Here is a 24872-nt window from a genome sequence, read left to right as displayed (position 1 = left end):
AGGAAAAAATGCAAAGCCAGGATTAGAACAGGCAGAATCCGGTCATAGTTCAACAACTCATCTGACACAAAGAGCACGCAGGGCTGCCTGATGGAATGCCCTCAGTCACAGTGTAGCAGGTGTGCTTGTCATGAGTAACATTTGGTAGTCAGCATTTGGAGAACTGGAAGGAGCCCCTGGTAGAAGAAGAGGGCGCAGGAAATGGAATGAGACCACAGAAACAGTTGCCCAGAAGAAAGCCATGGGGAGAGAAGCACAGAGGTAACATGGCTATCTGGTCAAAGTGGCATCTTGCTCATTCCTGTCACCTATGCCCACTGGAGAGCACTTCTCAAGTTCATAGCTACAAGGATTTCTGCTTCATGTACCCTTATCTTTTTGTGTTTCTTTGTGTGTGTTTGTTTTTTAAATATATTTTTATTGATTCAGAGAGGAAGGGAGGTGGGGGAGAGAGAGAGAGAGAGAGAGAGAGAGAAAGAGAGAGAGAGAAACATCAATGATGAGAGAGAATCATTGATCGGCTGCCTCCTGCACACTCCTCCACCCCCTCCACGCCCCTAATAGGGATCAAGCTTGCAACCCAGGCATGTGCCCTGGCTAGGAATCGAACCATAACCTCCTGAGTCAAGGCTCAACTACTGAGCCATGCCGGCGGGGCTACTCTTATCTGGACCCACACAAGGTAACATGAGAATCTGGATGGGAAAGCAAATGTTTCTGCCCTACTTTTGCCCAATTCTACAGAGAATGGGAAGCAATGGTTGTGCAAATGGTTTGAGGCCAGAGAGTAACCAGGAGCAGAGTCAACTCTGAAACTATGGGGAAGGAATGTCACCGTGGGTCCTGTTATGGAGAATTGTAGTTTTATAATACAATCAGCATTTTAATCAAAGAAACAACTCTTGCATTGAGAGAAAGTGACCTCTTAGCAATACTAAGTTAGGAATAGCAAAATTATTTATAAATGGATTGAGGGGCATGGATGGAAATGCTCATGACTAATTTCCTTTAGTTTTTAAGTTTTGAGAAGGTGAAACTGGATTTCCGAAGCATCAGTAGATTACAAATTGCAGGCAGTGGTCAGCTTATACTAGTAGAAGGGGAGTCTACACAGGTCACTGAGCAAGTTTCTGTAATTGTCATGCCCTCCTGCTCAAAGTGACCAGTCACATCATCTACCTGACCTTAAAAAATGTAAATGTCAGGAAAATGGGATCTTCATCCTTAAATAGATCCTATTAATCTCAGAGAGAATTTAACATCATTTGACCATTGAGTAAAACAAGTGAAAAGAGAAATTTCAGTTTCTCTTCTATTTTTCTTGTTTGGCAATGAAGGAGATAGAAAAATAACAACTCTCTGTTGCTATTTTGGCAAGTTGCTATTTGGCTATTTGTATTGTCAGATTAAGTACTTATTTATCTATGTGTGTGTTTTTAATTATATCTTTAAATTCTCAATCCAGATTTTCATTCTGTCTGGTGACAAATTCCCATTGACTTGGGTCTTTAAGTGAATGTATGCAATAATTTTAGTCAGGATTCTCAGTTGTCTATATGTGACATTCCTGAATGATCTTCCAGTAAATTTCTTCAACTTTGAAAGCCAGAGACACTCAAGGGTACTAAGCAAATTGTGGGCACCACTTTTTATAAACATCTTTTGTATGTGAAATTTAAATAGAGGTAGTTAGACATGATGCTTTATTCAAAAATGGAGCAAGAAATATTACAGCTGGGAGGACTGGGCAGTGGGGGGGAGGAGGAAGGCCAGGAGAGAGGAAATGAGATGGACAGACTACAACTGAAATAGCTAAAAGGACCTTTTAGTTGTGGGAAATATTTGCTTTAATCAGGCAATCTGGAGGACAACAAAACAGAAGCTGAACAAGGGGAGAGACCTTGGGAATAGGAGAGTAGAAATGCAGGGGCTTCCTGAAAGGGAGGCTGCGGCTGCAACTCAAGCATTTTCCTGGGAGAACCATTAAGAAAGATTAACATTTGATGGAGGGCCAGGAGTAGGAAAGAGCGCCTAGGAGCTCAGGGAAAGGAGAAAAGCAGAATTAACTCAAGAAAGCAGATTCATCTTTTAAGTAGAACAAAGCCGCGCTGCTCCCGTGCCGTGTGCCTGTGGCTTGCTAACTCTCTTGTAAACTGTACTCATGATCCCCACATTGCTCTGTGGGGCAGAGTCCTTTTAACGGCTCCCATGGAAATGAGAGTGAAAATTTAAGCAAGACTTTACCGACAGACTGATGCTCAGGAGGAAGCCCTGCCCGTCCTCCTGGGGATGACAGAGAGGGTCAGACTTGTGGGAGCCTGACAGTCAGTGTTTCATCCCAGCTGAGCCTTTTCACTTAACGCCTCTGTCAATGAAGTTTGTTCTTAGGCCAAGAGAAAGTTAAGCAAAACCAAAGAAAACCAGGAAAAGAGTACTGCCTTGCCTAGGCCCTAACTGCCTTAATAGTCACTATGGCAAATGGAACTGCTACTTGAGTCATCTATGAGTGCCCAGAATTCCTAGATTTTTTTTTAAGGAAAAAGAAAAAATGATTTTGAGAATACTTTTCTTATATTTAGTTCTATGTAAAAAGTCTCATTTCTGGAGCAATTTAATCCATGCTTCATCATATCCAAAAAATATGAAACTCTCCTGTTTCCATGAGAATCATCTGAGGTTTTGTTGGTTTGTAGGCGTGTTTTGTTTTTAAGTTTATAGCCTTCACATACAAACTAGTGAATTTCTCCCCCGGGAAGTCTCATTTTCTCTCCTCATTGCTAAGGTGTCTGCTTCCTCTTATGAAACACAGGCTGGTGAAGAGATCCAGTCTGACATGTTACGCAGCTTGGAGCAATGTCCCCACAATGGTCATTTTCAGCCCTCATTTTTGATACCCACTTTGCTTAAAAAGGACAAGTTGTATTACAAGTGGCATTCTCTTCTACTCTCGAGGCATTTTTCCATTTCAAATTTTCTCAGCAAACCTATAATCTCAATGAAGTATCTTTATGCAGATTCCTATCTAGGCCTTTGTTTGCAGTGACTTCACCACCAATTCAAAGCCATTTGATCGACCAGGTGTTTTTCCTCAGACTTTATTATAATAATTTTTTAAAATATAGTTTCATTTATTTCAGAGAAGAAGGGAGGGGGAGAGGGAGATAGAAACATCAATGATGAAAGAGAATCATTGATTGGCTGCCTCCTGTACGCCCCACACTGGGGATCGAGCCAACAACAGGGCATGTACCCTGACCTGGAATCAAAGCTCCTTTCCGAAAACCGATTTCTGCGCATGGGCCATGAAGTTTCTATCGCACAGTACGTGCGCGCCTGTACGTGGTATTTTGTGGAAGAGCCACATTCAAGGGGCAAAGAGCCACATGTGGCTTGCGAGCCGCAGTTTGCCAACCACTGTCCTAGCTCATAGGTCGATGCTCAGCCACTGAGACACAGCCACTGGGCATAATTTTAAGACCTCTAATCTAGTCTAGCCGGTGTGGTTCAGTGGTGAGTTTTTTTTACCATAATGGTTTTTAGCAAAGGCCAGCTTAAGAGTACCCTAATTTACCATAATGGTTCTATTAATTTTTTTATTTGGTTCACAATACAGGAGGACACTTTGTTAAGTGTATACAGGAACACTCATTTTTGCTTTTGCCTCAGGATCCAATAGATTCAGCACAAACAGAACTAAGTCTTGCTAAAAGCACCTCCTATAAGCATAACTGCTCTTGAATATTTGTCCAGCAGCTGGTGCCAGATATCGAAGTAGGGGCAAAACAGTCCAAACAAAAACATAAACAATATAGATAAGGTATTTATAAGGATGACAAGAGAATTTGTTGTAAATCACTCAAGCATTATGTTGGATGAGAAATGTATTGATTTTTCCATGCGTTTATTGAAATATAACTTCTTTTCAGTAGGGTTCTGGAGTCAGCTTTTTGTTGCCCCTTCCCTAATGACTCAGCCAGTCTATCTAAGATTATAAGTTCTGATATGGCCCGACCTGGAAAATGCTGGCTGCCGTGTGCCTTGCCTGGGTTGGCCTGGTGATTCTGCTCCCTGTCTACTTGCCCATCCCAGCTGCATCCTGGGCCCCTGGGCCCTCTGCCCACTGCATCTCCTCTGCCAGGCCAGCATTTTAAGGTCCCTTTTTGGTGGGAAGGTTCCCTTCCTTAGTTGACCCCTAGAAGTCAGAATCTAACCACACACAAAAACAAGAAACTACTTCAGGCATGAGATTGCCATTTTTATAGGTCTAACAGTTGAATATCAGCAGTTTTTAATGGTTCAAACTAATATTAAAGAAAGAGAGAGAGAGAGAGACTTTGATGTGAGGCAAACATCAATTGATTGCCTCCCTGACCTCGGTATGTGCCTAGAGAATTGAATGCAGGGAGTGGGTTACTCAGCTGGAGGAGGAGCTTACCAGCCAGATAGGAAAGAGAGCTCCCAGAGATCAGGAAGAGCAGGTGCTGCCACAACTCCTGCCTAGAGAGACAGAAGAGGGAGAAGGTATTACCAGCATCCAGGGGGCAGCTCCCCTGAGGAAAGCTGAAGCCTTGAGTGCCTATCCAGAGGGAACTGGAGACATAGAGGAGATGAATTGTTGCCAGAATAGAGTCTTGAGGCACAGAGGGAGGAGGAGAAATAGCCCCCACTCTTTTCTACCCCTGCCCACCCATGCTCCCATTGACCAAACCTAGCCAGAAACCAGATGGTTCAGAGGCCTTTCAAATGCAACCTACAGGAATCATCCTCTGCCCCACATCCCTAAAACTGAGCAAAAGGAAGGGCAAGGGCTGCCTGAGAGAAACCAAACCCAGGTCAGCTCAGAGCCCATTCAATTAAGGAGTACCATCAGCAAGTAGCAATATGCATTTGTAGTGACATCATGAAATATGGCTCACCTGGCAGCAACCAAGAGCTCTTGCTATCCAACCACTTCATTTCCAATGTTGTGAGAGCCACCACACACAGGTCTTTGTACTTCAAAAGTATCTCCTTATTGTTCCCACTTCATTAAAAACAAGAGGCTTTCTCGCTGTGTATTCAGTAATTTAAAAGTTGCTTCAGAATTGCTTGCTTTCTCAGGAAAATATCTCCTTGTGTACCTAAATCTATCAGTTTTGTTATCAATTCTGAAAATACATATTTATCAGTTATAGTTATCCATTTTAGTTGCCCTTGAATTGAAGCAATCTCACTCTGTGTGTGTGCGTGTGTGTGTATGTGTGTGTGAGAGAGAGAGAGAGAGAGATGTGAGAAGTAAACATCAATTGGTTGCCTCCCTGACCTAGGTATGTGCCCTAACTAGGAACTGAACCTGCAACGTGTGTGTGTGTGTGTGTGTGTGTGTGTATGGGGCGCCACCCCAACCAACTGAGCCACTTGGTCAGTGCACACTCTCCAACTTTTTTTTGTTAAATATATTTCTTTATTGACTTCAGAGAGGAAGGGAGAAGGAGAGAGAGAGATTGAAACATCAATGATGAGAGAATCATTGATTGGCTGCCTCCTGCACACTCCCTACTGGGGATCGAGTCCGCAACCCAGGCATGTGCCCTTGGCCGGAATTGAACCTGGGACCCTTCAGTCCGCAGGCTGACGCTCTATCCACTGAGCCAAGCTGGCCAGGGCTCTCCAAATTTTTATACTAACTCTTTCCATGATCTTGTTTTCCTCTACCCCAGTCAGACAAAAGGATGGAGGGATGGGTGTTAGAAGGTGGATCAATGTTAATGACAATGATGATGTCCTGGATTTTAAATATGGGGACGCTCCCAGCATTTTTTTTTTTTTTGGTGGCAGTGAGAATCATAGAGTGCTCTGGCTGGTACAGGGTCATAGATACAAAATGTGAACCTCATCAGTGTAACACTTTATCTCCTCACCATGGTTAAAATGCTCCATTAAAAGTGAAAGAGATGGTTTGCTCAAAAAGATAGCAATGCTTCGGGCATTCTTCATACAGGTAAGGAGAATTTGAATACATTTTCTTTATTCAGATAGTAAATAATAAACTCTCGCATGAATTATTCAGGATTTCTTCTTAATGTTCACATTCCCTATGCTTTCAGCCTTAGCAGGATACTACAGATCTTACCCCTACACCACCTACAATGGCCTATGGAATTGAATTTTTTAATAGCTTTAATATTATAATTTATTCAGATATAGTTCATTACTCTTAATACATCTTACAGAGTCTTCAAAATCTTGTGTAAAATTAAAGCAGCTGAAATATTATAGTTTAGGTAGAATTGACAATACCAAGAGCTTGAAATTAGCCAGACATCTAGTCCACTAAAGGCAGTGCGGGTGCTTTTTGCACATCACCTGAGGATCAGTGGGGCTTAGAAATTTGAATTTGAAATAATTCCAACTGGCACTATTCATGTATCCCCCCAAAAGCCCATGCTTCCAAACTAGCCTTTAAAAACAGAAATTTAGAAACAGACTCTTACATTCTTCTCTTCTTTGTACAAGATGATTTCCTCTGATAGCTGATAGAATATGATGAAATCCAGAAATAGCCTCAAAATATGTATTTTCAGAACCAACTTTCAGCATGTATTGAGGCAGGAAAGGATTGTTTTTAAGTGGCTGAAATACAAATATCTCTTGCAAACATAACTTGGCAAAAGCCACTAAAAACTATCACACTGGTGCTCTCCCTCTGAGGGATTTATGTTCCATTAAGAAGTAAGCAAAGCAAGATGTTAACCAGCTGGAATTGACAACATCCTGGAAATTCAAACATGCGTTTTAACATGTATTTGCTTTTTTAACAAGTTCTATAGATATACCGCAGAAAATGTCATATTTTTTCCAAAGTGGCATTCATTGATATAAAAAGCATTTTAAATGTCAAATGGAAGAACTTTCCTAAAGGAACTTCAATGTGACCACATTACAGATTTCTTCTTCTTCAGAGTTCAAAGCTACTGCCTAAAGTTGAATTTCTTTGCCTTTAATTAAATTCATTTTATTATTTTTTAAATATATTTTTATTGATTTCACAGAGGAAGGGAGAGGGACAGGGAGAGAGCAATAGAAACATCAATGATGAGAGAGAATCATTGATCAGCTGCCTCCTGCATGCCCCCTACTGGGGAGCGAGCCGCAACCAGACATGTTCCCATGACTAGAGTTGAACCCGGGACCCTTTTGTCTACAGGCCAACACTATCCACTGAGCCAAACCAGCTAGGGCTAATTAAATTCATTTTAAAAAAGAGTTCCCCTTTTATGGACTTCAACAGATTTTGGTGTTCAACATAAATGTCCATAGCTCTTCTTGACCTAAGTCTTTACCAGCAAAATAGTATAAGAAAGAGGCGCCTGCGGATAAAGTAGGAACTAAGAGGGTTTAGGGCAGGAGAACGTGTTTTACAGCCTCTTCTGGGGCAGATCCAGGCTCAACTGCGTCACTGGACTTCAGTCAATATATACTTTCCACAACAAACTGGAAAATCTATCTATCCCTGCCAGTATTTTCAGACTTCTCCTGGGCACAGAATCCCTGGAGAGCTTGTTAAAACAGATTGCTGGGCCCTTCCCCCAGAGTTTCTGATTCACTGGGCCTGGGGTGAATTCGATTTCTAACAAACTTCAGGTGATTCTAATGCAACTGGGAGGCCTCAGGCACATTGAGAAAACCACTGCTCCGCAGCGATGAAGGCCGCTATACCTTACATTCGGGCTTGAACATTTTCAAAGCTCCCTCATGCCTTTTAATGTAATTAACTTAGTTCTCCAGCACGCCATGAAACGCACAGGATAGCTGCTATTCTCTCCATTTCCTAGATAATAACTGAGAAGCACTGAGGCTTCCCCCTCCATAGCCCCTGTCACAAATGAAGACAACCACCATCAATGAAAGTGCCCCTCCCCAGGCTGGACACCTGTAAGTCACCCCAGATTTTTTTTCTCACACCACTCACATCTAGCCGTTGTCCAAGTCAGGTTGTTTTTACTCTCTCTCTTTCGGGTGTCTTGTTCTCTTCCATATTTGAGCCTTTGCCTACAGGATGGGGCAAAAGTAGGTTTATAGTTGTTTGAATGGAAAACAATACAATAATTAATAAATGATAATACAAAAATAAACTCTGTGTTTCATGTACTCACAACTGTAAACCTACTTCTGCCCAACCCTGATATAGTTTCCTCTTCCTGATAACCTTGCTATTCATGTTTAAAAACTTCTGGGAAAATGTTTCACAGGATTTGATATATAATATTAAGTCAGGATGAGTAGACCTTTTATAAATATCTAATATAGTTTGTTCTCTTTTTAGCATTTGAAAACCCAATTTCTCCTTCAAATTTGCTCATTTTGTGGTACTTCTTTTTTTTAAAGTCCCCATTCTGGAAGTGTGTAATTGTGTCTGCAATTATGTTGCTTGAAACTCATGAGACATGGTCTTCGTGTGGGAACCTGAGCAGCTAGTCCTCCAATGCACTGTGGAATCACATGCCCACTTCTCCTACTGTATTCAACTTGCTTATTCTTCTCACAAGTACCGTGGCTCTTCAGTCTTTCCATTTCCACTTGGTTCATTAATTTCTGCACCAGCCTCTTTAAGACCTGGGGTTTAGACAGGGTGAGCAGCTCTTTGGAGAAAACGTTTATTGCTAATAAGATGCAATTGTTCTTTTATTGTGAGGTTTTCTGAGGAATATAAACAGACTCACAACTGTGAAATGCACTTGATGTAATTTTCCTTAACTCACAAGCCTGCAGTCTGTGTTTTCAATGTAAAAAGACCTCTCTGCTCCCTTGCTTAGAGATGGCTCATGCCCCAGCTCACGGACTCTCCCTAACCGGAACGGACCGGGGTGACCTGTCAGCAGGCCTCCCACTCCCAGCACTTGAAGACAGTTATATCACCGGGAAAATAGGATTTGGTAACTTAGAGGTTCATTATTTAAAAGTGAAAGGCTGGTCCTTTTGTTTTGTATCACAGATTAGTAGGCCCCTGTGGCCCTGATTGGCAGGTCACGGCTTGTGCTGTAAGCAGCTGTGAGTCAGCAGCGCCCCTTCCCCAGATGTCCCCTCTCACCTCTTTCCTTCCAACTCCCTACAACACATGTTAGATCCAGCATCTTGCTAAGCTACCTGTTGTTCTTTGAGACCATGGGTAAATTGCCCCAGTAACTAAAGGGTGTCCCAAATTCACGCAAGAAGTAATTTTGATAAAAACCACAGGTTTATAAATAAAAATCATAAAATTTTTATTGATTCATAAAGTATACAGTATAGGGTTATGTATGGGATAGCATATCAGGTAAATGGCCTCCATGGCTTTGCTGGCACATACGCACTCTTTTGTTATTGCCTGAGCAGCCGCATTTTCAAAGAAGAATGGTCCAATGATGCCTCCAGCCCAAAATCTGCACTGAACAGTGACATGTTGTGGATGCATTTGTTTCTCAACAATCCCTCATGGATTTTCTGAACCCCAAATGTGACAGTTTTGTCGATTAACCGAGCCATCAAGATGAATATGAGCCTCATCGAAATTCAGCCACATTTATGCAAAGCGGTCATGGAAAATTTCAACAAAAGAGTGCGTATGTGCCAGCAAAGCTGTGGAGGCCATTTACCCGACATGCTATTCCATACATAACCCTATACTGTATACTTTATGAATCAATAAAAATTTTATGATTTTTAATTATAAACCTGTGGTTTTTATCAAAATTACTTCTTGCGTGAATTTTGGGACACCCTTTATACAGTCTTAAGTACCTCATCACTGGCACTATATTAAGAGTTTATTCATCTTTCTACGACTCAGTTTCTGTATCTGCACAGTGGAGGTGATAGCACCTCATAATTCGCATGTGACCTTTAGGTATGATGACCTACACAGAAGGTGCCCAATAAATTGGGGCTATTGCCACATATTCCGCTACTATTAGTACCAGGGAAGTGTTTATCTTATTCATTACTATTGTCCCAGTGCCTTACAAGTACCTGGCAGATGGTAGGTATTTGGTAATTCTGTTGAATGAATGTAAGCATGCATAATGAATGAATGCATGAAGCCCCTACAAAGAGGGAAACATGAACAGCGTTTGGCTTTTGTGGAGAAATAAAATAGATGTGTTAAAAAAATTGAGTTTTAATGCTGAGCCTGCCATAAGTTAGTTTTGAGAAGGACTAGTAGGTTTTCTCAGCCTCAGATTCTTTATCTGTAGATGGGGTACAGCGCCTACCTTGCCTTTCTCAAAGAGCTGATAATAGGCAACAGTATATGAAAATTTTTAAATGAGCATAGGGAAAAGAAAGCAATAACACAATATGCCAGCAGTGAGAGTGTGCGTTGGGACCCATTAAAAGGAAGGATGGAGAAAGCACAAAAATGTATAATCTTGGATGCCAAGGCTCCCTGGAGCTGCAGATGAGCTGCACTGCCTGTGAATGAGACAGTCAGGAGAGAGGGGCCTGACACAGCAACACAGAAGCAGAGGAAAGAGAACCAGGACAAAGAGCAAAGAAAGGTTTATTGAGTATTTAAGTAACTGATGCTGAATCAAATAGCGGGAAAAGGTTTGGTTAGATATGGGGAATAAATTACAAATTTGTATGCAATGTAAATACCTTTTATAACCCTATATAATAAAACCCTAATATGCAAATTGACCAAGCAGCAGAATGACCAGTCACTATGATGCACACTGACCACCAGGGGGCAGATGCTCAAAGCAGGAGCTGCCCCCAACCAGACAACTCGACCGTCTGCCCCCAGGGAGGGAGGTGACCAACGGTGGTGGTGGCGATCAGGGAACGGGGCTGGCCAGCGAATGCCCAGCCAGTCGCCTCCCGCAAACTAGCAGTTGAACACCTCCCGAGGGCACAGGCCAGGCTGAGGGACACCCTCTCCCCCACCCCCACCCCCATGCATGAATTTCGTGCACCAGGCCTCTAGTATGTATTAAAACCTTTGAAGATCATTTTGGATGATATATGTAGAAATACTTTGCAAAGTATAAGATGTCAGGAATAAAATTACTTGGTATTTTTTAGCAAAGCCATCTAATTAGTGAGTATACCATGAAATCACTTAAAACTTTGAGATTGGGAGTATTAACAGTTCCTGCTTAACAAAGACTTATTGTCTTCCCCATCGAAACAACTCAGAATGCCATGAGATGGGGTGGAAATCACAAGGCTCCATAGGTTCCTATTAGACAGTAGGTCTTTCGTCCCCTCGAATTCCTTATGGAATGAAGTAAGGTTTTAATAAATAAAATGTATGCTTACGTCTTTGGCAATAATCTTAATGTTCCAATTTCCAAACAATTAGAAAAACTTTAAGAAGAGACTGATTAAGTCAACTTATAATCGCTTTCAGATAGTTTGATCTTTCTTTATACCTTAAACTAAAGGAATATTAATACACATTGTTAATACCCAGGCATTCTATCCATAATTTACTGTATGTTGTACATCTTAAAGTAGCAACTTGCCTTTGGTTTACCAACACTTTTTTATGTACCACGTCTCCAAGTGCACTGGTTCTCAGCCCTGACTGCACCTGGGCATCACTGCGCCACTTTTCAAACTCACAAAGGCAGGGCCTGCCCGAGGGCCTCCAATGGTCCCGTTCAATTTGTCTGCGGAAGAGCCCAGATACCGGTCAAGTTCTGTAAGCTTTCCAGGGTTCTCATATCCACTCAGGGCAGAGACTCTCTCAGCCTTCTGATTCGTGTTCTCCAAATATCTAACTTGAATTTTATTAACTGCCTTTGGTAAATGTTAAAGAATACTTTTTTTTAAAGGGTAAAATCTTGGTTCTCATTCAAATATGAAATGAAGACAGGTTGAAGATTCTATTTAACTCATTAAGTTAATGAGGGAATCATTGAAATGTGACAACGGGTTAAAAGAGAATCCTAAAACAAACAAAATATAAGCCAGCAGTCAGCAAACTACAGCCCGGGGGCTAATCCAGCCTTCTGCTGTTTCTTTGCAGCCAGCAAGTGAAGTATGGTTTTTACATTTCTAAATTTTTTACGTTGGAAAAAATGAAAAATATGTAATTTTTATTGACCTGTGGAAACTATGTAAACTTCAATTTCATCACCCATTAATAAAGTTTTAGTGGAACTTAGCCATGCCTACGGTTACTGTAGAGCTACAACAGCATAGTTAAGTAGTTGCAATAGAGACCATAGTTACCATTTGCCTAAAATATTTACTATTTGGCCCTTTCAGAAAAAGTTTGCCAAACCCTGAGTCAGGCAATCAGGAATGCTGACTCAAATTTGCAAATCGCTGCAAAACTGGTCAAAATCCACCTCGCAGTAAAATATGACGTTTGAAATTATGCCTTTCACAGGCGGGAAATCAATGGCATCTTCATCGGACAAAAATTGCTTACATCTCTATGGACTAGAATTATTTAGTTTACCATTCATTTTCTATAGTTATTGGTTATAAAATAGCCCACTGCAGATGTCAGTCGCAATTCCCAGGCTGTCATTTGTCTGATCAATCGACTATAGATTGGGGTTCCCAACTTCTATGCTGCACCTGAGGGACTAGCTCCAAATCACCCAGCTCTGAGAGCCCATGGGGCTCGGCCCTCACAAGTCCCTGGGACCACAGGAAACAAAGAGGGCGTTTCAACTGGTTATGCAAGCACTTCGCATGGCCGTACCCCAGGCCCAGCACAGAGGGAGCCGGCAAAAATGCACAGCCCCCAGCCTGGCTGGTGTCGCTCAGTGGTTGAGATTTGACCCATGAACCAGGAGGTCACAGTTCTATTCCTCGTCAGGGCACATGCCTGAGTTCCGGGCTCACTCCCCAGTAGGGTGTGTGCAGGAAGCAGCTGATCAATGATTCTCTCTCATCACTGATATTTCTCTCTCTCTCTCCCTCTCTCCCTTCCTCTCTGAAATCAATAAAAAGTTGTTTGTTTTTTTAATGCACAGCGCCCAGTTTCTCCCTGGAATGGGTTTGACTGCATACTTTCCCAATTACTGCCCAAAGGTCAGAAATTTAGGAATTTCTGTGTCAGGAACTGGAGCCAAAGACCAAGTATGTGAGGAAGGGTGTGGGTGGGGGGAGTAGTGGGGGATGGGTAACAAAAAGAGGATTACAGTTGTGAATATGGGAAAGTTTATTATTTATTAATCACTGCATTATTTTCCATATGAACAACTGTAAACCTACTTTTGTCCCATCCTGTATATATTACTTCAGAGCTACTTACTACCTGTAACTTTCAAATATGTAAGATAACTTGACTTTTAGAGTTGCTTACTCTGCCATTTTTGTTGCTGCCCCTCTTTATAATTTCTTAGAACTGCATCCTGTATAATAAAAGGCTAATATGCAAATAGACCAAACAGTGGAATGACTGGTTGCTATGGCGCGCACTGACCAACAGGTGGCAGACAATCAATTAGGAGCTGCCCCCTGGTGGTCAGTGCACTCCCACAGGAGGAGTGCCACTCAGCCAGAAGCCAGGCTCACATCTGAGAGTGCAGCGGCAGTGGGGGGAGCCTCTCCAGTCTCTGCCAGCAGTGCTAAGCTGTCAGTCAGACATCCCCTGAGGGCACAAATTTCATGCACCGGGCCTCTAGCTTGAATATAAAATTGTCTCAAAATAAAACATTTTTTTGAAAGTCAAATCATATTAAAGTGTTCTGACAAATACAGCATTTTGCTATCTCACACCTCCCCATTGTGCAGCCCCACTTACCAAAAGTAGTGTCTTTTGGCCCCATTAGCTATTTCTTCTGGTATTTGCTCTTCCCATATTTTTCAGTAATATATATATATTTTGCATTATCAGTCTCCTGTATTATTTGACTTTTTATTAAATAAGGATTTAAGTTTCTTATAATACTATCTCCTCTCAATATGGTGATAACTATTATTAAATCAATAGTCAGTGCCTACATTACATATCACCGTTGACCTATTTGCTCTATGTTTCCTTTCTGTTTTCCTGGAGTTAATGTCTTCTTTTCTTTTTTTTCATTTACTTAGTTTTCTTTGTACTTTTGCCAATTCTTCCAAAATTTTCCATTTTAGTTTTCCAGTATAGTTTTCTACATCAGGTTACTTACCACTTCCAATTTTCAGAGACCTTCTCTTTCTCTCTGGACTACTGCTCTTTAGGTTTTTTTGGACAGCTGTCGCCTGAAACTGCCCTTTGCTATCATCCCTAGAATTTCCTTTCTCCTGAGTTGGAGTCCCAGATCCCTAGATCTCAGGCCTTCTCTCTCTGGGCTTATTCTTTTGCTCTGTGGAGCACACTCTTCAGCAGTTTTGTCAAGTTAAAAATTTGGTACAATTTGGAGGGCTTGGTGATATGAGCATTCCATATACCTGTCTCTAGAGACTAATCTAATTTTAACTAGTTGCCTTTTACACCTGGGTTAACTAACTCCCTAAGATACCCCTTCACCATCTTCCTGGATATTTCCCTAATTTATTTTCAGTATCCCATTTCTTCCTATCTCTTGGTTTACCCTTTTAGGTAAACACATTCTAGCAAAGGCTGCCTGGGAGGGATTTGTGGAGACTTCGTGTGTTTGAAATATCTTTAGTCACCCTCACAGTTGGCCTGATAGTGTAGAACTCCATTCTAGCCATGCTGCTCTCCCAGCTGTTCCCGGAACATGAAAGACACCCTTCTTTAGCTTTCTCATTTGCATTTGCTGCGTGGCTAAACTCTCTCACCTCCTTCAGGTCTTGCTCAAATACTATACATATACTCATAAATTGCCCACCCCGAAATCCCAGCCACTTTCCTGCTTCATTGTACTTCCAGAGCACCTGTGGTATACTACATATTTCTCTTTGTTTATTTTTATTTATCCCAATACCTGGAACAGTGCCTGGCACATAGTAGGCTATCAATTCATTTGTTGAATGAATGAATGAATAATAAACACTTGTTCTATCCCTATAATATGCCAAAAAGGAAGAAGATAATTTTCTTGTTATGATAAGAATCCATTCATTTGATATATAATTAAGAGTTTGCTGATCATGGCACTTGAAAATTGAGATAAGATTTTGAAATCTTTCCTTTTATATTTTTAAACATAAAATAGGTGACCACTTGATGCTTATGATTTAGTGTATATATGTGTATATGTGACCCTTTCTGGCAGAATTTAAATAGCCTTTCATCTGCACTTGTCCTTCACACCTTGCTCACCTGCTTGGCCTTCCTCTGTCTACTCGTGGGGCTCTGGCTGCCCACACGGAGCCCATCTTCCCCATTACCCAGTTATCTCACTTTGGGCTTCAGCTTGACCTAAGCTCATCTACTTTGGTTTGAACTATTTCATGTGTGGCCTTTGCTTTTTATTGGGCCCCTGCCCTGCCCAGAGAGTGACCACAGTAGCCTTCTACTCTATACCCAACAGCTGGGCTTTCCATCAGCACCCCATAGCACCCACATATAAATATGCCTCACACCCTCAGGGAACCTCACACACACACATACTTATCAGAGTAGCTAAAAAGTCAAGTTATTCTGCGTCTGTTTCTTCTGCTTACTTCATGATGAAATGAATGGCCTTGGTCTTTAGGGTTTCTCCATCGCAGCATAAAAAAACTTCATGTTCAAATGACCTGTGTCAGTGCCATACCTAATTTCTACATAAGAATCTGATGAAGCCCTAACTGGTTTGGCTCAGTGGGTAGAGCATTGGCCTGCAGATTGAAGGGTCCCGGGTTCGATTCTGATCATGGGCATGTACCCTGGTTGCAGGCACATCCCCAGTAGGAGGTGTGCAGGAGGCAGCTGATCAATGTTTCTCTCTCATTGATGTTTCTGTCTCTCTATCCCCCTCCCTTCCTCTCTGTAAAAAAAAAAATCAATAAAATATACTTTTTTTAAAAAAGAAAGCTTGTGGATACTGCTGTCCAGAAACTTCTCCTTTAAAAAAAAAAAAGAATCTGATGAAAATGTAATTACTTAAAATACATTCATAACTAGTGGTAAGATTTAGATGATACTTTTATTTCAAAGGAATTGACGATGGCCTTGGCAGTTTCAATATCAAGCCAAGAAAGAGTAGGAGTCTTTTCAAATCACATTTAAATAGGGCTGCTGGATTCAGCAAAGAAAAATACAAGCTACCCAATTAAATTTGAATTTCAGATAAGCAACAATTAATATTTTAGTTTGTGTGTCCCAATGGGAAGCCTATATTTTATCTAGCAACCCTACATTTAAATAGCCAACTGCTCTTATCAGGAAAATAACTTGGACAGGTTTATTTTGGATGTGAATGATTAATGTCAAGTTGCCACAGAGTTAGGAATTAATTTTTATTGGTTCATGACATAATACAGGAAACTATTTAATCTGGCTAATGAGAGACGGGGTGGTTTAAACAATAGAACTTTACCTGTCACTATTCTGAAGGATTGGAAGTCCAAGATCAAGTTGCCAGATGTTTCCTGGTGAGGACCCTCTTTCTGAGTGCCTTCTTGCCGTATCCTCACATGACAGAGAGAAAGGGAGACAGAGAGACAGGGAGAGATCATTTCTCTCATGTCTGTTCTTACAAAGGCTCTAATCCCAATAATGTCCCAAATACTGTCACACCTCACCTCCAAATACTGTCACACTGAAGATCAGGGCTTCAACATAAGAATTGGGGAGGATACAAACCTTCAGTTGATGGCAATGGATTTAAATAAAACTACAGTGTGAATGCAGAGAGATCTTGGCTCTTAGAAACATCATTTCTCACAGTTGACTGGATTATGGGTGGACACATCCAGGCACCCTCCCCAGGTTAGAGAAAAGAGGGTGCTTCTCTGAAAGCTACGTACAATTCACCAACAGGCAGGTTTTATTTTAAGAAACTAAACCTAATAGGATTCCATCTCTCGGAGCTGTTTATCACTTAGAATTTCAGTTAGGGTGGTTGCACTCTAGTAAATTAGCTGACTGCGAGTCCAAAGATTATATCTGCACCCAGACAGTTCATTCATCATGCTTAACATCTAGATTTCAGTACAGCTTCCCCACACATTTGCCAAAATACCACTGAAGTAATCACAGAAAGCTCCCTGTTTTGATCTGTCTACTGCCCTAAATATTGTCAGTGATCCTAGATTTAGGTTTATTGGAATATTTTAATAACCCACCAATCTCTTATCTGATAGTTTCATTCAACCACTTTTCATAAACATGTATTGATTTTAATTTATCACCAAAGTGGGATTGGACTTTAGTAGTTCAATGTGTACTTACCTAAGAAAGCAATGCAAAATCATGGTAAAAATTATCAAGGTATAATCTTGTAAAAGTGACAAAACCTTTAAATATTACCAAATATTTAGCAAGTTGTACGGTGAATATAAAGTTCAAATTATATGTGTAACCAACACCTTTACGCTTTCAATATCATTTTGTAAATTGGCAAGTTATTCAGTCAGATTATACAGTTTTGGAAAAGCATAATTTAAATTTTAATTGTTAAAACCACCAAAATAGGATAACTAGAATCCCCAAAAAGATACAACTGAAAAAAAAATACAGGCTTGCATGACTGGAAGGTAAATAAAATGTATGGCCCAAAACTGCACAGCTAGTTAACCAGGAATTCCAAGTGGGGATGTGGGATGCAGATATATTCAATGCCATTTGTGGTTTAGCACCAGCTGGTGACCTAGTCAGCTTTTACCACCTGGTTCCCAGATGTACTGTGTCGGGCTGAGTGTGATTCCAGAAATTCTGGGTAATTGGTTATCTTTTTGTCTTATGCATGTAGAAGTTTTGGGCCTGAAGGAAATGGTTTCAGGACCCACCTGCTATCTTCATAGATTTAGACATAGAGTTGCCTGCCCCTTTCTGTACCAATTTCTTATTCTTTTAAAATATGACATTAAGTCATCGATGTAAATGTTACTTTTTAAAGGCTAACTTTAACTTTGGATTTTTTTTCTATTCTTTGGGGGAATGCTTGGATGTAATGAATTGGTCTCAGAAGCTTTCTCCATGGACAGTTCTTTGTCCTCACCTGCTACAGCCTCTACCTCCCTATCAGAAACTCTACCTTTCTTGGCTGCATCAAGCATCTTCTCTCTGACTGATCAAAGTGCCACAGACATAATGTCCATTGACCAGACACTAACCATCCCCACTGATGATTACTCGGCCATCAGCCAATCAGCTCTGGAGATTTCACATTTGCCGGCATCTTCAGAAGATAGCATGATGAGCACAGGCAGCCAAGATACAGCCCAAGACTTAGAAGAAATGGCTCTACCTGATTCTCCCACCTCCTCTGAGGTACCAGGATTCAGCGGATATGTTTCCACCCGGGACTATTTCTTGGAGAATACCACTCCCGGCCCAGCTTTACAGAATATCACCGCCAGCTCTGTGACCATCACCGCCGAAGGCCGGGAGCTGGTGGTGTTCTTCAGTCTGCGTGTGGCTAACATGGCCTTCTCTGACGACCTGTTCAACAAGAGCTCTCTGGAGTACCAAGCTCTGGAGCAACGATTCACACAGCTGGTGAGTAGGCACTACTTACTATTCTCTGTGTCTCTTCTTTGTTGTTGTTGTTGTTACTTTATACTATAATCACAGGCTGTCTTGAGCAATGCTGGTTGGAAGAGGCAAGCCTCTGATGTGGCTGTCGCTGAAGACATTCAGCTAGAGATGGATTCCGATCCAAGAGGCAAGTGAATTCTCTGGTGGACACATGAGCAGACATTGCCACCCAGACCCCTGGGAACAAACTTATACTGAACAACCTTTCCTTATAGTTTTTCCTAATTTAGTTTTCCCAGGAATAATACACAGCCTCTCAAGTTCTGAGCTTTGGATTTAAAAGCAGGAGGAGCAGCTTTCCCCAAGTTATAATGTCACTATTTTCCAGCCGACTGACCACAGGGATCTAAGCTAGGAAAGTCCAGCACGGAGCAGGCCACGAGCTCAGGTGTAAACACTCTTTGTTCAGTCCCCCTTCAGTTTTTGTTTTTAACTAAAAAATGGTTACATCATCCATGATCCCTAACAGAGAAAATGAGATGATGGCATATACCTGTGATTATAAAACGCCCCCCAAACTCAGTTTGGTTTGTTTCTACATGTGGGATAAGAAATGCATGTACAGTAAGAAATGCTGAATTTCTGAAAATGACAGAAAAATATTTGTAAGCTTCACATAAGTTAAATTGTTGTATAAATTAAAACCACATAAAAACTAATCCTTCAAGTGAACTTTAAAGGAAGACTTTGTGCAATCTAACCCCGCAGCACCACCCACCATGAGGTGAGTAGGTAATTGGGTTAATCTCAGGGAATGGGCTCCCAGTGGACCTAGCACAGGGGTACTCCTTAGGGTACATGCCGAGCTGCCATAATGAAGAAACCAACAATAGAGTAACTTAAATAAGATATAAGTTCATTTCTCTTTCACTTGGTGGGTGGGACAGCTCCACTCTACACCATCCAGGAACCCACATTCGTTACATCTTGTAACTCTGTCAGCCCCAAGGGTGTTTCCTCGTAATCACAGCTGGGTCACTACGACCATTTCCACTTGTGAGAAGGGGAAAGAGAGAAAGCCCAGAGGAAGCAATTTCCTAAGCAAGTGATACCAAAGTTGCCCCACATCTCTTCTATTCGTATTCCATTGGTGGGAACTAGTCACGTGGCCACACCTTGCTGCAAGGGAAGCTGGGAAATGTGGTCTCTAGCTAGGCAGCCTCTTTTCATGAAAAAAGAGGATGGATTTTGGAGAAAGGAGCAGCTAGTCATTTGCACAGTAGGTGAAGACAGGGAATTCCCCCCAGAGCTAAGACACAAAGAATGAATTCAAAGTTAAGTAGGCAAAATCACGAGAGCCTAAATTGGAAAAAGAAGTTCCAAGCTCTGTGTAAAATTTCATTTCATTTTTTTTTTAATTTTCACAATGTTCCCTGACTGGTTTGGCTCAGTGGATAGAGCGTCGGCCTGCAGACTGAAAGGTCCCAGGTTCGATTCCAATCAAGGGCATGTACCTGGGTTGTGGGCACATCCCCAGTAGGAGATGTGCAGGAGGCAGCTGATCGATGTTCCTCTCTCATCGATGTTTCTAACTCTCTATCCCTCTCCCTTCCTCTCTGCAAAAAAATCAATAAAATATATTTTAAAAAAATTTTTTTTCACAATGACCTTGAGGCAAGGGGAGTGTATAAGAATGGGCATCAGGGTCAGAGTCAAAATTCTGGCAAGGCACAGGGACAAAATCAAAGCCAGGCGGGGCTGTGCCTGGGAGGTTGCAGCTTGCACCTGTGTGCTCCCTGGGCTCATAGGGGTCAGTTTATGGATGAGAGGCTCACTTTCTGGGCCCAGAACAAGGCAGGTATTGCTGAGTTTCAAACATTTCTGAAAAGAGAGCTCATGGATGGCCATGGCTCACAAGAGGGCAGGTGTGGAAGCCTGAAGTACATTGCCCTGGGGCTTACTTTTATATCATTACATTATAGTTTGGAAAAGGTTCTTAGGGAACCACTTTCTTGTCTCCCTCGCCGTACAGATAAGGGCACTGAGGTACAACACAATGCTAAGTGTCTCCGTGAAGGTCACACAGCTGGTTGGAAACAGTTCCAGGGCTGACTGCCAGTTCCCTGCGATTTCCACCGTGCCGCGTTTGTGTTGACCGTGAAACACAGCCTGCATAAACAGACAAGCTGATGTTTAAGCTGTTGTTTGTTTCAATGGGTCATTTCAAGCTGGTTGCTTCCAAATAGATAGCCCATTTACACAGGCATAGGGCAGTCCACTCCTGAGCTCAGTTTGGAACATGTTTTTATTTACTTGGCTTTGGAAAAAAAAAAAAAAAAGCAAAACTGAACTTGGCATTTCTGCTTTGCTGATAGCATTGGCCTGGGTTCTTAAAATCCTCTGTTCTCACAATTCATTCTGAACAAAACCACTGCCCATCCATCTCAATACACAGACAGAAAGGTGGAAATGTGGGACATGATCACTGCAAATAGATCATTAAGTAGTGGTGTTCTGGTCTCCCGTTAAATCCAAACACACAAAAATAAACAAATAAGTGGAAATGTATGCCTCAGATAATGAGGAGTATGAACAGAATTAGCAACAGCTGAGAGCTTAAGCATACTTATGAGTAAACCATCTTTTATTTTGCAGCTGGTTCCGTATCTACGATCCAATCTTACAGGATTTAAGCAACTTGAAATACTTAACTTCAGAAATGGGAGTGTGATTGTGAATAGCAAAATGAGGTTTGCTAAGTCGGTGCCCTACAACCTCACCAAGGCCGTGCAGCGGGTCTTGGAGGATTTCTGTTCTGCTGCAGCCCAACTACTTGATCTGGAAATAGACAGCTACTCTCTCAACATTGAACCAGGTAAAAGAATTCCATTCACAGGTGGTTGGGAGTTTAGGGGAGTTTGTTTGTTTGTGTAAACTTGCAGCTCAACCTTGAGGTCACAAACATCAAATTAAAATCACACTTGATAAAATAATCGTTTGGAATCTATGGATCGCCTTATGCGAAAGGTACAGTCCTAAGACATGCAGGTTAAATTTTTCCTACATCAAAAAGCAAAGAACAAGTGCACCTCCTGCTTCACAATCTGAGAGTTTTAATTTCCCATCAGAGCAACACTTATGCAGAGTTGAAGAGCTTTTTTAAAATATAATCCACAACCAAACTAACTTACATTTTGCTAAAAGCCCAAAACACCTTCTCAGGAAACTGCAGCAACCTGGGGGATTCCTGCCTAAGAAAGCTGCCGGTCATGGTTAGCTATGGGAGTCACCTCTTCCTAGCACAACTCAGGATGAAACTGAGCCAGCATCCTGAGGGGAGACATAATCATTCGACCGAAAGGCAAACTTGGAAAAAAGCCACGTTGCCCATCATGAAAGAGAGAAGAAAATAATGTCCATCCGGTTTCTGCGCCCTAGATGAGCTGCCATCTCAGATCAAAACAGAGTTCGATATGAAGAAAACTCTTAAAAGATATGGGGGCTCAGCCCAAAGCTCCACAGTAGAGAGCACACATTTGTTTGGGTAAGAAAGCTGTATAATTACCATTGGAACCAGCTGTGCCCAAAGTGGGACCTATTTCCACCATTACTTTCAAAATTCTGTTTTCTAAACAATTGCAAAAATGTTTTGTTTGTGCTTTGTTTTGTTTTGTTTTGTTTCACTCCCTGGAGTGCAAGGGTCCAAGGCTCCACATCTCCTGCCAATGCAACCTGCCAGTCAGGCCACAAACAACGCCGCCTGATAGGCCATGAATTAGTAACATGAATCTTGAACAGCCTCTCTGGCTTTCTGTGGACTCACAATGAAGGCAGAGAGAAAGGCCTTGGGCAATATCCAAACAAAAAGGCTCAATTGGGAGACACTTATCTTTCACTGAGCAGAACTTGGTGCAACTTTAAGAAAATTGCCTCCTACCTGGTAAACAGATTCATTAAAATGACAGAGTGCCCTCAGGCACTAAACCTGGGAATGTTTACCTCGGAACTGGGTGGCTGAACAAGCCCTCTGGCTCCCCTAGGAAATCAAAGGCCTCCTAAAGGCTGATAAAATATTGCCTCTCCCCATGGGAACTTCCTCAGAACTAAGAAGGAGCCGGGGGTCCTTGCCAGCTAAGACCAGGAGACCAGTTTCCTCCGCCAATTGAAAATGATAACAGGGACGTGTATAGGGAGACCGTGGAAAGCATAAGGGAGGTGAGGGCCCAGCCGCCCTCTTCCTGCCTCCCTCCAAAAGCTCAGTTTACTTACAGACCCATCCCAACAACATGAGATAGTAAATGCAGGGAGCCAAGTTGCAGCGGGGAGAATGCGGGTGCTACTGTGGGGACAGGCTTCTCAAAGTAGGCCCACCCAGTGGTGCCTTAGAAAGAGGCCAGGGATGTGGGAGGGACCCTGGTGATACTGAGAAAAAGCACAGAACGCCATTGCTCTCGGAGGGCTCCTGAATGTGAATCCTGTGTGCTAACAGCAGCACTGAATTTAGTAACAGGTGTGAGGATTAACTAAAATAATAGAGCCGTCCTTCCATATCTGCGAGGGGATTGGTTCCAGGACCCCCCAAGGATTTCAAAATTTAAAGATGCTCAAGTCCCTTATATAAAACTAGGGGGCCAGTGCACGAATTCGTGCACCTTGAAAGGAACTGTGGGCCACAAGGCTGCAGTAGGCACAGGGTCGGGTCTCGGCCCACCCTCCACGCCCCTGCCCGGCCCCTCCCACCACGGCCCTGGTCCCATCTACCACAGCCCCACTCCCACTGCTGCCGCTCCCACACGCTGATGGCACTGGCCCCATTCGCACCCGTTAAAGACATGAAGCTATTGGGGCCAGCGCCAGCAGCAGGTGCGAGTGGGGCCGGCAATGTCAGTGGGTGTGAGAAGCAGCTGCAGCCCTGATTGCTCCTTAGGAGCAGGGGAAGGTGGAGTAGCCCTCAGAGGCGATCAGGGCCGGCAGCCACTGCTCACACCCGTTGATGGCACCAAGCAATCGGGACCGGCACCAAGCACTGGCAGCAGGTGCAAGCGGTAGCTCCGGTGCTGGCTGCGGGTGCAAGCTGAGCCAAAACTGGCAGTGAGTACGAGCAGCGGCTCTGGCACCATGAGCAGGTGTAAGCCGCAGCTGCTGGCCCCGATCTCCCCTCAGGAGCAGGGGGAGGTAGAGAAGCCCTGAGGAGCAATAGGGGCCAGCAGCCACCACTCACACCCGCTGATGGTGCCAATCGATTGGGGCCAGCGCCAGGCACTGGCAGCAGGTATGAGCAGGGCCAGTGCAGGTAGCAGGTGCAGGGGGCAGGTGGGACCACAGTGTGGGGGAGCAAGGAATTTTCAGTAACCACCAGAGGCTCTCCCCAATGACAGTGACTGGTGCCCCGCCTTGGTCAGGTGCCCCCACTCACCTGCTCCACCATCCTGCTGCAGCCAATGCCCCCATGTTCCGTGCACTGAGCCCGGCTTCTGGCTGAGCGGTGCTCCCCCTGTGGGAGTGCACTGACCACCAGGGGGCAGCTCCTGCATTGACTGTCTGCCCCCTAGTGGTCAGTGCATGTCATAGTGACTGGTTGTTCTGTTGTTCTACTATTCTATTTGCATATTAGCCTTTTATTATATAGGACTAGAGGCCCAGTGCAAGAAATTTGTGCACTGGGGGGGGGGTCCCCTCAACCCAGCTTGCGCCCTCTCACAGTTCGGGACCCCTCGGGGGATGTCCGACTACCGGCTCAGGCCCGCTCCCCCCAGGGAGCAGGCCTAAGCCGGCAGTTGGAAATCCTTAGCACTGCAGCGGAGGTAGGAGAGGCTCCCACCACTGCCACTGTGCTCACCAGCCATGAGCCCAGCTTCTGGCTGAGCGGTGCTCCCTCTGTGAGAGCACACTGACCACCAGGGGGAAGCTCCTGCATTGAGTGTCTCCTCCCTGGTGGTCAGTGAGCATCATAGTGACCAGTCGTTCTGCCATCGGTCTGAAATTGGCTCTCTGACATCTCCCAAGGGGTCCCAGATTGCAAGAGAGTGCAGGCCAGGCTGAGGGACCCCACTGGTGCATGATTGGGGCTGGGGAGGGACCACAGGAGGGCTCCAGGGCATGACTGTCCCATTTCGCTCAATCCCGATCATCCAGACCCCAGCAGCATGTTAACCTAATGGTCAGAGCATCTGCCTCCCTGGTGGCCAGTGCACATCATAGTGACTGGTTGACCGGTTGATTCTCTGTCCCCTGGTGGTCAGGGCACATCATAGCAAGCAGTTGAGTGGCCTTAGCATATCATTAGCATATAACACTTTGATTGGTTGAATGACCAACCTGATGACTGGACACTTAGCATATTCGGCTTTTATTATATAGGATGGCTGGCACAGTG

The 24872-nt window shown here is 43.2% G+C and overlaps 1 protein-coding gene across 1 annotated transcript in view; it reads left to right on the top strand.

Annotated features, from left to right (window-relative positions):
- The window catches only part of IMPG1 (interphotoreceptor matrix proteoglycan 1), a 115156-nt gene that overhangs the window by 64407 nt on the left and 25877 nt on the right, over positions 1 to 24872 (top strand). Inside the window, 2 exon segments of the mRNA XM_015569387.1 lie at positions 17985 to 18517; positions 21152 to 21371. Of these exon segments, the coding sequence (XP_015424873.1) occupies positions 17985 to 18517; positions 21152 to 21371 (753 nt within the window).

This window comes from Myotis davidii, unplaced genomic scaffold (assembly GCF_000327345.1).
Source record: "Myotis davidii unplaced genomic scaffold, ASM32734v1 scaffold104, whole genome shotgun sequence".
In the NCBI taxonomy this organism is placed as follows: domain Eukaryota; kingdom Metazoa; phylum Chordata; class Mammalia; order Chiroptera; family Vespertilionidae; genus Myotis; species Myotis davidii.
The sequence above is the reverse complement of the archived record's forward strand: the minus strand, read 5'-3'. Positions and strand labels throughout refer to the sequence as shown.